This window comes from Macrosteles quadrilineatus, unplaced genomic scaffold (genome assembly GCF_028750875.1).
Source record: "Macrosteles quadrilineatus isolate MER2022 unplaced genomic scaffold, UCM_ALF_1.0 Scaffold_7__1_contigs__length_78375512, whole genome shotgun sequence".
In the NCBI taxonomy this organism is placed as follows: domain Eukaryota; kingdom Metazoa; phylum Arthropoda; class Insecta; order Hemiptera; family Cicadellidae; genus Macrosteles; species Macrosteles quadrilineatus.
Window position 1 is genome coordinate 72871327 of NW_026542600.1, and position 12461 is coordinate 72883787.

Below are 12461 nucleotides of genomic sequence, written 5' to 3' on the forward strand. Positions count from 1 at the left end.
TATTTCTTTATTATAATATGTTATTCTTTTCTTTGCTTTATCTGCCTACTGATAAAACTCTAGTTGTACCTTTATGTAGTGGCTTGAGAGAGCAATATACTTGAGTAAAATAATCACAAATTTTATTTTTAAAACCCCATTCCCTTTATTTATACAATTCCTCATATCTTCTGAACAGAACACATGGAAACATTTTGCACCATACCCTGTTCCTAAGATGACTAAAAATTTGAAATTAAAACATTTTTTTTATCCAGAAAGAGTGCTCAAATTAATATGAATCATTCTACTGTCACAGTTCATTCAGCCCATTAAATTTCCACTCATCAAGCCACCACTGTAGAACCAAAACTTTTAAACCAGTAAAAATAGTAAAAGGTAAACATATTAACTTACGTGATTCCAGTAGTAAAATTTTTCGATCCAAGTCTTTTTCTGTCCATTGAGAAATTAAGCAGAGATAACATAAAAAAACAAACAAAAGTAAATATTGGCCTTGTGAAACTGATCCTCCCAGTTTGCTTTCCACTTAACACTTTGAGATTGTTTTCATTTTAACTTACAAACAACTTTAACAAGAGATTTATACAGCATATTATGATCCAAGAATTCTGACACCAACTAAACTACCTTTCCAACAGTGTACCAGCATATGCAGCAAGTCCATCGATCATTAAAACTAAACCACTTCCTGTGTAACAACTTTGAACTAACTGTTTTGTACAAAATGTTCAACCTGAAACAAAACCTTCTTTGACAAATACATTGATTATAAAGGGAATAAAAGAATGAAGTTTTACACTGAGATAAGATTATGTTCTTGAGACTGTCAGCTTATTTTACATGATGCCAAAATTAATTTCTTTATTATATACATTATGTTTTTTTTATATTTAGCAAGAATAAGTGATTACAAAATAACTTCCAACAACTGAACAAAACAACAGAATTTCAGTAAGGCAATCTCAATCTCTACCCAGTTCAGTTAACATGACAATGATTTGGGGCAAAAGTTCACCAACATTACAAATAGTATTTACCAAGAGTCAAAACAATTGGTTTATTATCATCCATAACGAGTTGCTTAGTTTGTTAATTAATACACTTAAGTAAGTTTGCACTAAGCCAATTTATTGTTCAACAATACAACTCACTGAAAATCAGTAATTTCTGTGTGTAGCAGTCAATTTCAATAGGAATATGCTTATAATCAGGCTTTTGGTGAAATTATGCCATGAATTTAAACAAAATCAAGAATAATATCTTAATATTGGAATATAATCATTATCTCAGTGAAACTCTAATGTATAATATTCTTTATGTTTAACAAATTATTCGTTTAGTTGTTGCTTTCTCAATTTGCTTGATTGCCTTTATTATGTGTTGTATAAAAAAAAAATTAACTTTTTAAATTATAATAATAAATAATTTTTTATATAAAACAAAAGTGATCGAATGTGCAAAACGTACATTGTTGAAACTTGAGTGAGTATTGATTTTTAGAGGTGTGCGAACATCCAAGAAAATTGGGTCGGATTCGGTTCAAATTTGGTAACCGACACCTAGATATTCAACTTTTTCAAATAGACTATGTATTTTGATATTTTGTACAGAAAAAAATCTTCATAACCCACATTAATTTAACTACCCAGGACTAAATTACAGCATAACGTTTCCAACAACCTAACAGCGGTCAACGAGTTCTCTATGACTACAAGTATCAAAACATTCATATGCACTGTGAAAAATAATTGAATAAACAATAAAACTGTATTAACAATTGATATACTAATGTAACATGCGGTACTGCAATCTGATGAATCAAAAACAAGACGGTTACTTTAAATACACCATCGACACATTAGACACATAACAAAGGGCAGTGAAGTTAAATATTAACATTCAAAGTAACACCAAACATTAAATTTAACCTTGTATTTAATATTTTCTTTTTTGAGTTTTACTTTTGCCAAGCCTAAAATATTCGGGAGCTCAAAGAAGAAGCTGTATGATGCAATACCGATATTTCATTCAGTTTTGTATCGGCTGTTTACGATTCGATTGATCTGGATCAAACAGAAATAAAGCAGAAAATAACTACCCCAGGTCAAATAAAAGTCAATTGAATTCAACTGAAATTTCACTATCCGCACACCTCTATTCATTTTTATTTTAAAATAATATAATTATAAAATATAAATCAATGTTTTAAACGAACTAAAGGCCAGTTAGAACGCAAAGGCAAATATAAATTCTTAATTTACAATTCGTACTACGAGGTTGACTATGTACTGAAAATTGCGATCCGAGACTTTCCAGTACTCGACGTATAAATAAATAATGTACAGTCGATTAATTACTATTAACATTATCGATAATAAGATATATATACCGTATATATATATATCCAAAATATACCAATTTATAATGAACCCTCACAGTTACAATCGGTAATAAAAATTTCTTTGGAGACCCGAAATACGAAAATACTTAACTTTCTACAAGACATGAGTGTTGGTGTCTGGCATCGCACTCTAAGCAACACTGAAATAGTTTGTGTTTATGTTTGTGCACTGTACCGATGCCACCTGCACTGGAATGTGTTCCTACACTAGAAAGTCAGGGTCACTGTAATCATTGTCACTTTCGTCTTCCGAACTTCTCAGCTTGGACTTCTTCCTCTTGTGGTGGTGTTTTTTGTGTCGTTCAGTCTTGCGGGTCTTGTGGGAACGATGATGGTGAACGTGTTTTCCATCCGGTGGTTTTGGCGGGACAATTGTCAGCTTGGGGACTCTCGGGGGCGGGGTGGCTTCCTGTGACAAAACCAACAGTAAAGTAATAGAAATATGCAAAGAGATATACTAATTAGGCATGTGCGATGCATCAAAAATGAATTGTGATTCTGATTTGGTTGGTAATCAAAAACACAATTGGATTCATGGGGGAAGAGGCCGATTATAAGGCATACACTGAGATATTGCATAGCTATGCTATATCAGTTATTTATATCAAAGTACATTAAATAATTAATTAGATTCTGAGATATGATTAGTCATATTGACATCTGGGGATACATTATCAATGTATTTGTTCTTTACCCCAAAGAAACAAGTTAGTACATGGGAAATGCCTCCTCTTATTCCTTTGTCGATAAGCATAAATTCCTCATAATAATTCTTTGAATCCAATTGTTGCATCAAATAAAAAAAGTTTGCTGCTTCGCACACCCCTAATACATGTCAATGAGACATACGTGTTAAAACAACAATGGTATAAGGACACTCAAGCAGCAAAAAAATCATAGCCTTACTGGTAAAAAATGGTTGTGTTAAAAACTTAGGAATTTTCATCCTAGGACAATATCTTCAAATGACAATGTCTTTTAACCTTATGAAATAACATCCATACAATGCACATAGATGTTTCACAATCAACATACTCATCTTTTGATAAATTATAACATAAACTACATCAAATAAAAATACATAAACTACTAAGATGAAGTAACTTACAGCTGGTGGCGGGTGAGGAGTTTGTTCTGAGACCCGGTCATCAGTAGCAGAAGTCCGGGTGTCGTGGGTGTGTCCCGGCGTCCCGTGGTCCGATACCTGCGATGTCCGCGTCGTGTGTCCTCCCTTGGCCGGAGTTTGAGGAGTTCCTCCTTCCTCCTCATCATCCTCATCAGGATCAAGATTCATGATGAGTTGCTTGAACTAGAACAAACACACAACCTCTTGAAAATGGAAACTGTTTTAAGTTTAATTGATTAATTCTAAATGTACACGACTATGCAGTTTCCATTTTATACTAAGCTATGGAAATGTAATATAGATTGTACTGTTGCATCTAATCTGTTAACTATTTGTCAATTTATCTAAATCAGGCTTAAAAATGTTTATAAGTAATGCCTCATTTGTTAAATGTTAACGTGTTAACGTGCTACATTAAATTTATATTTAAAGTAATAGTTCTATATTTTAATGATACTATCATAATTATTTTACACTCTTTGTGATCAAGAACTGTAATGTGATTGTGTATACAAAATAAATAAACAAAATATATTATACAATTCTAATTCTAATCCTTAAGTTTGCTATTATGTAAATAAATTTGGAAAAAATAACAAATTAATTGTCAAAGCTAAGTTCAGTTTTTGAGTTTGACTTATATTGAGAGTATTGAGAAAATGTTCATTCTATTTACCTCTCATCTGTCAGTAAGGTAATGATTAGTTGTACATTTTTTGTTCACACAAACTCAAATTTGCGTTATCGGAAAATGTTTTGCATTATTTTACTTGTGAGTGGAGCACAATGTGGCTAGTTTTATAATATCTCTTTCTCCAAATTTACCTCCAAATACTCCTGAATCAAAGCCCTCTTTGCAGGTTCGTCGAGGTTAGATGACGGAACTCCTTGTTTTATTTTCTGAAGAGTTGCTTTAGGGTTGAATTTAGAGTTGCTCTTCCGGTTAACAGCTTTCTCGTAGACTTTGGCAGTTTCTGATGGTGAGTACTGTGTTATTTTGCTGTAAAAGAATGTTAAATTATAACTTGGGAATTTCAAGCATTGAAACAGGTCATTAGAGCCATTGAGTCATTATTGTAAGATACAACACCTAAATTTTTTCTGAGACAAATTTTATTGACACGATAATAGATGGGATGGAGGGTTTTGATCCGAAAAATCTATTTGAAGCAAAATTAGGCCTATGAGTCTGCAGGCCAGATTTGTTTATATTCAAGTAGGATCAACTAAGAAAACCTTTGGGTTTGGGACAAATAAATCAGGTTGCTTTGGAAACAATTGATTCTTAAAAATATTAATTGCTATAGGCCAACTACAATCGGTTTATACAATATTGTACACCATCTCCTAACGTATTCCATCACCTGTGTCTCCTACTGTCACGGAGAAAGTGTCTGCTTACGAATTAGAGATCCAAGACTTCGTTTAGATGTTGAATGAAAAAAATTGGTTTAGTTTCTCAACAACTAATGGCGATGAAACAAGATTAAATTGGCAGCAGCTTCTGACACAAACCTTTATTAGTGAAGAAGAAAAAAGTTTCTGGTAGGAAATTACAAAAGATTGAATCACTCTCATGGTGTGTGCTAATGCTTTAAGTGTTAAAACTACTCGTAGGCAGTTAAAAAATGTGCATTTAAGAATGTTAAGATTTAATCCCTGCCAGTAAAATACAAGTCACAAAACCGTGCATGGGTCACAAAAGAAATTTTTTATGACTGGTACCTAAGAGCTTTGTTCCAAAAGTTAAGGCTGAACTTAAGAAGAAAAAATTACCCGCAAAAGCTCTTCTTATACTAGACAATGCACCAGGACATCCTGATATGAATGAATTGATAGTTAAAACTGGTGATGAAACTGGTAAACTACGAATAATCCGGACAATCGAGAATCGAGCAAATACAGTACTGTATATAGCATTTTTTTCAATTTTATCCCAGGTCCACAATATTGATAGCCGGGCAAATGCAGTTCCACCGGTAATAATTTTCACCGACGTATTATCCGAGGTAGTCTCGGTCCCGTTTAGCTCGGATAATCAAACTTCTACTGTACTGTGCCGCTAAAAAAAATCACGATTGCTGATCCTGACTAGCGGGAGTCCGGACAAGGCCGATCCGGATGAGCGAGAGTCTACTGTAATATATCAAACAGCTCTAGTGGCCAATGACAATGAATTCTAACTGATGTGATATCTATCACAATAAAAAATCACATTAGCAAACACTGAAGGATTGCTTAACCTTATAGATTCCTACACATGTGGAGGTTTGTTACCTGTCATTGAATCCGTAGAGTGTCTTGAGGTGTTGTTTGAGGACAAGAAGCAAATGGCAGCCCTGAGACGCAGTGATACACTCCTGCAGTGTGCCAGCGTCGTCAGGCACTCGACTGAGGAGGACGTCTTCATCATCTTCATCCTCCTCATCATCTAACAGCCTGAAGACAGCCCCCGTTGCAGGGTCTATCTGAGGCGTACCAGAGTTGGGGCTTGGAAGCAAAGCCTACAAAGTGACGTGTTTCACTAATGAAAGTGTATATTACTGTATTATTATTGTATATCTAATGGTCTGGTTACCTGGACACTATAATCAATATATTTTACTCATGTGGATTCTCATTTGTCTTATAATCTGTGGAAGAGTGTCTACCTTCTATAATCAATATATCCTAAAATGTGCAATATGTGTTAAAAATCAACACTATCAATGTTAAATAATTGGGGTTAATTCAAATTATATTTTTGATGATTCAAAGTTTATACGCGGAAAAAACCAATCAAAAGTCAAACCTGGCAAGTAATTCCCCAAAAAAAAAACTTAGTATCATTGATCTGCGATTGGAATCCCTCCTCGTCAGCCCTTTAGGGAAGTGGTGCAAGTCTAAATATAGCTTCAAGGTCGTACCCACCCATTCCCCCCGCCCTTCTTGAGTCACTGTGGCCTAGCTCCTGTCAAGGTCATTGACCAAACCCTCCCACCCAACTACTGTTTTGCCTTTCAATTTTCTTATATTCTGCCGTTTTGAAACATTAAATCTATTGCTTATGAAACAGTACAGTGGTAGATTTTTCTATGTAAAACAGTACTTTAAAACCAAAACTCTATTAGGCGGAACTATTTAACAGTTTTATTAACATAGAAAATGGAACCAACACATCACTAAAAAAGACCCTAGTATCTTTCAATTTACATAAACTATTCATGAAAGTAAAAAAACTGTTTCCCTTACATTATTGAAAGCTATTCAAACTTAGTTGTTTTTACTCATAACTATGTCAGAATTACAATATCAATACTTACCTCTCTGAAGGACTGGAGAAGGTTTGTGCCTGTGACAGAGATCATGATGTCTATGTGGTGAATGATGAATAAAGGCTCATCTTGAACTTGGTAAGGGAAGTAGGCCATGTTGTCAGCTAGGAACAGCATTTGCGACAAACTTGTTTTCTGCAAAGCCAAATGAAAAACCAAGTTCAATGCTTGTTTTAGTGAGTAAAAATAATTACAGTAAGGAATATTTTGCAGATGATAATGAATAAATCTTAATGATCATGAGTGAACATTGGTCTAACCCAGTGGTGGCTGGTCGATAAGGACTCTGGGACGGAGTTTCTTTTTAAAGACAATAGTAAAATAATAATAACTTACATTAATATGATTGTTATTTCGGCATTTTAATGTACATAAACGTTAGAAGGGACAATGTTTTTAGGACGGGTGATAATGGACGCAACATGGTAGAACAAGGGGACTCAGTAGATATGAGTTCAAACTCTTATAAACTGCATGGAAAATTTTAACCAATCACAGTCCTGCGTCAGGCTCCAATGCAATAGATATCGGGCATTTGGTACTCTGTACAAACAGTAGTTTTAACTATTGCCACAATGAGCGCTGAGCACTGGGATCTGTTGACTGTCAACACAATATTACCAGGTAAATACGTGAATGCAGTATTTTTAGTGATTATTAGAGGTTATGTTCACCGTGCCCCCGGTATTTGAAATGTTAATTAATATAATATTGTTTAAACTTAAAAATATATTCAACATTTAAATAAATCAATTTTTTCAACTTTTAACCTTAACCTGGTATCAGTAACCTCCCAAAAAAATGCATTTGTCCTCCCACTATTTTAATCTACCCGCCGCCACTTGTCTAACTGTAAAGCCCACTCTCAAATGTAGGTAATATTGACTGATATTCTTGAGTAGCTGTTAACCTCCAGAATTTTATCAAAACCAATGATCATTGAATACAAAATTATTACAGTTTTGAAAGATTTGGTCATGTGCAAAAGAAAAAATAAATGGTTTGAACAAAGTCATGATAAAAACTTACCAATTCCTTGTATAACTATTAAATGAACAATGCAAAGACAGAATCTTACCACTTGTTCGTCAAACTGCTTGAGGATTGACAGTGTGAGGGCGCGGCGTTGTTGTTTTGTGCGCAAGATGGAGTAAAGGAAACCATTGAGGGCTGCAGGCATCTCCCCCTCCTTCAGCCGAAATCCCCGTACTGCTTCATTCTTGGCTTGTAAGATCTGCTGCAGCTTGTATGACAGCCTGATGCCCATCTGTGCCTTCATATGGATGAACCCTGGGTACTTTTTCTCAATCTCCTGCAGCTGTTTATCAGCACTTCCACTTACAAGACGCTCCTCATCAGTGCTCATACAGATCAAGTATGGTACAATCTGAAACAACACCATTCAGTGAATAAAACACATCCAACTTGCTTGCTATCAACTAACAAGTTTGAAAAAGAGTGGGTCTAATGGAATGAATAATACAAACGCAGACTGATCGTCCTGTGAAATATCAATTCTGAACAGTTTTATTTATATATAAATATTGATACAATATATCTGTAAGTCCTGTGAAAAGGTGTAACAGCATTTAAATAGGAAATAAATCTGACAATTTTAAGGGAATATTTTAGTAGAAATCCGGCCCAGTAAATGGAAATTGGCTTAGTCTGCAGGTTTGCTGCAGCGGGGGGTATTTAATCTAATATGATGATTTGGTTGGGGAAAACTGCAAAATACTAACTGTTCATCACATTGCTACAATACCAGGAACAGAACTGAGGTGATTCCAGCTCAAACTTATACTTTTTGGAGGAAAAAGCTTCATAAATGGGACAAAAACTATTCACATTTTTTATCAGAACAAATTAAAAAGGAAATGGACTGAAGTAAATAAAAGAAAAACACAATTTTTGTTTCATGGATAAATGTTCTACATCTATTAGCAACCAAACAGATTTTTGTTTTATTTTCATTAATTGGGTCGTATATGTTCATGGTCAAACCTTTGTATTCTCTAGATGAATTTGTTGGTTGAATGTTGTAAATTTGTAGATAAATTGTTTTATATTTTTATTTAGCTTTCTTTAGATATAGACCTAGTTAGTTTTAAGTTTGAACCATTTCATTTAATTTTGTAACCAGTTTTAATTCCTGTACAACATATGTTTATGAGTTGTCAGAGATTTTGTATTGGCAATTAGATAGATATAGAATGTTGCCACCATTTGTTGTACCATAATGTTGTACTAGTACGAACAATTATGGATTGAGATTAAATTGAATTGAATTAGTGAATACAAAAAAAAATACGAATGGTCCATATTCATTTGATCAATACTTTATTAAGATTGTGAGTAGTACCTGGACAGGATGGACTAAGCCTTGGGATAAGATCAGCTGTATGACCTTTAGTGCTGCTTGCCTTACTCCTACATTCGGATGCAAGAAAGCCTCTAAAATCTCCTTCAGGTACAGTTGTATCACAGTACTGGCCATGCCAGATGAGATGTCCCCCATCTCCTTCAGGTTCTCTTGTTTTGACAGCTTTGCCCCTGAAATAGTAGTCAATTTATTTTTCATCACAACGTACAAAATTTGCTGCTTTCGATAACAGCTGATATCAAATAAAATAACTTTCTCCTAAGCTCCAACTTAGAACAAGGGGAAAAGGATCGGCTGATTGTCCTTTGCTTTAAATTTACTTTTCCTTGCTCTCAAACAGTTCTCCATTTGCCCATTACACGCAATATGTTTTTTTTTTCTATAACAAATTATTTTAAAGATAAATTTCCGATAAAGTGTTTGAAATAGGCTACATTTTTCAAGTTTAGCAGTGACTTCCATTATTTAAAGTACTACTTAGTTTCTAAATAAATTGGGAGCAAATTTTGAAACTTGACAATTTTGAGGCAAAAGGAAAGATTATCACCAAAGTTGAAAAAGGATAACAGTCAGGTCTCAGGTCGTTCATACATGAAAACTACTCTCTCAAGCTCAGTTTGATGATTACGAATTTTGCATTGAGAATATTAGTTACGAAGAATAATTACAGTAGGCATATTTAAATAAACAATAAATAGAAAAAAAAGAATCCAAGATTTTCATTTGTTTGGCAACAACATTCTAAGACCTGAAAGAAATGATTTTATGTCAAATCAATTGGTTGAGTAAGCCCTAATGTATTTCTAAGCGAAAAAATAAAGCTTACATTCTTGATCTTGTTTGATCATCCGTCTCTCTTCTTCTTGCAAGTATTGTTCGATATTGCTCAAAACCTGCAAATACAACAAATAAGTTAGTAATGACTATGAAACAAACTAGATAATTGATTGAGTTTAAAAAAACCAAAACTATATCCCACCGACAAATTGTTTCAAGAATCTGGTTTGTTATAAATTAGACAACTGTACATCAAAAACTTATAAACATTCACTTTACTAATTTCAGATTTAATAATTACACCAACCACACATGAATATGACCCGTAGAGCAGTAGAGACAGGCCTGTGAGTACCTATTGTTATTGTATAAATCAATTAATTGTACAAGCTCGTTCTATATGGCTAACTTTGACCTACACAAATTACCACCCCAGATAAGAGACATGCATGTCCCTATATTTTTAAAAGGACCTTGAGTACTTGGCTGTTGGAGATGGGCCCAGATAATGCTGAGTCGCTTATCAGCCCGGAAAACACACTGTGAAGTTTACAACACAACATGACTTTCTTTAATGACAATCCATTCCGTTTTCATTTCTCACACAAATTCACCTAAATTAAAACGCAATTCAACTACATTTTAAATTGCACATTTCCCCCATTCACCTTATCAGTCCACTTTTACCAGTCAGTTTTAATTGCAGTAGTTTACAGTTTATTTTTTATTTTGCATAGTGTGTAAAACATGTACAAATTTAAAGATAATCTGACAAGAAACTGGTTCTAATTGATTACTGACCAAACCCACAGTCCCAAGACCCATTGCCCCCTCTTGCCTAAACCATTTGTACGGTTGTATAGTGTAAACAAGTTTGTAGGAATACCTCTACTTCCAAATGACATTGGTTAACCATTTTTAGTTAAAACTATTATTTTTTTATTTAACAGTTATTATTATAGAAAACAAAAAATTGAAGTGAAATAAAAAAAGTATCTAGCAATACACTGTAAGCACTACAGTAGACTCCCTCTTATCCGGACTCCTCGGGACCGAGGCCAGTCCGGATAACAGTTTTTCCAGTTAAACCGACGTCACTAAAATCTCGTTAAAACGGACCATTTACTGTGATATTCGACTTAAATTTAGGAGAGCATTGTAATTAGACACGTGATCACTGGTCTCAAATCTTTCACACGAGAACAGTTGTTTCAGTACCACCCACTTCCTGCCGATCTAGTCCAGTTAAACCAATATGTTGATAAAAATTTTCCGGTTAAAGAGATGTCATTCCCGCCAAGTGTAGTCCGGTTAAAAGGTGTCCGGATAAGAGGGAGTCTACTGTATTAATGTTAAATTGCCTAGTGTACATTAATTTCTAAATTTCACTACTGAATTTTTCCATTATAATCAGAAAATTCCCAACATTACATTTTGAATTAATTATCTTCCTTTTTACGTTATGTTTTTTTATTGATTTATATTTACTTACTTGCTCAGTTAGAAAATTAACAATTAAATTGAAGGGAAATTGAAATTAAAAGGAAATTGATTGATTGTTTGGATTAGATTACTTAACTGGTTATTTACTCCATACAGATATTGAGATAAGGTGATTAAACTACAGTAACACTTTACCTGAACTTTAAGATCTCGAGGAGAATCAGCATCTCGGAGGATCTCGTGGTAGAGAGTTTTGAGATCAGGGCCCAACATGAGCTCATAGTGGCGAATACAAACAAAACCAATGGCCTTGAGTGTGAAACCTTTCAGATCCCTCTGATGCAAGTAGAAGAGAAGTGTTTCAAAAACTTGGTCTCTGGTTTTCTCCTGGATAAGAAATTCCTTAATGTAGTTATTTACTGAACAATAGTATACGGTATACTTAAACATTGAAAGTCAAGTGGTTAAAACGTTTGCCTGTGCCACGTCGTGCGTGGAACTAGTTCCCGAATTTATGTTAGCCGTCTGTCAGTATGTTTTGTGTTTTATTTATTATTTAAATGTGATGTCTTTGTGTGTTAATATTGGATATCGTGAAACAGCTCAAGATTATATTTTGGACGTCGTGACACTGACTTGTATCATTGGACGTCGTGAATCACTCCCTAGTAAAAAATGTAATAAAAACTTACAGGGAAACCATCCAAAACTTCTTTATCAGTGAAGTCAAAGAATCTCAGAAGTAGCCCAACTATGTACAGTGACCTTTTGATTAGTGGTTGTTTTTTTACTACTTCATCTTCATGTCCATCCATTGCCCGTTTCTTGTAGAAGAACAGGTATCCTGAAAAAACAATGTTCACTGGTTAAGCTGAATTCACGATTCTTACGTTTACAGTATTGATTTTTGACACAATACAGCTTATTAGCTGTGTTGTGTCAAAGAGGAAAAAAAATCAGAGAAAGCTTTGTAAAGTGTTTCCAATGTTTCTTAGCAACACAAGAATGTGAAGC

At 34.2% G+C, this 12461-nt stretch overlaps 1 protein-coding gene across 1 annotated transcript in view; it reads right to left on the reverse strand.

Annotated features, from left to right (window-relative positions):
- The window catches only part of LOC128999155 (nipped-B-like protein B), a 62007-nt gene that overhangs the window by 3063 nt on the left and 46483 nt on the right, over window positions 1–12461 (reverse strand). Inside the window, exons 23-33 of the mRNA XM_054425527.1 lie at window positions 12140–12291; window positions 11643–11834; window positions 10054–10120; window positions 9207–9397; window positions 7923–8231; window positions 6833–6979; window positions 5808–6034; window positions 4356–4530; window positions 3513–3713; window positions 2496–2813; window positions 397–736 (exon numbers count right to left, since the gene is read on the reverse strand). Coding sequence (XP_054281502.1) covers window positions 2607–2813; window positions 3513–3713; window positions 4356–4530; window positions 5808–6034; window positions 6833–6979; window positions 7923–8231; window positions 9207–9397; window positions 10054–10120; window positions 11643–11834; window positions 12140–12291 — 1868 coding nt within the window. The 3' untranslated portion in view covers window positions 397–736; window positions 2496–2606. The remainder of the gene's footprint in view (window positions 1–396; window positions 737–2495; window positions 2814–3512; window positions 3714–4355; window positions 4531–5807; window positions 6035–6832; window positions 6980–7922; window positions 8232–9206; window positions 9398–10053; window positions 10121–11642; window positions 11835–12139; window positions 12292–12461) is intronic.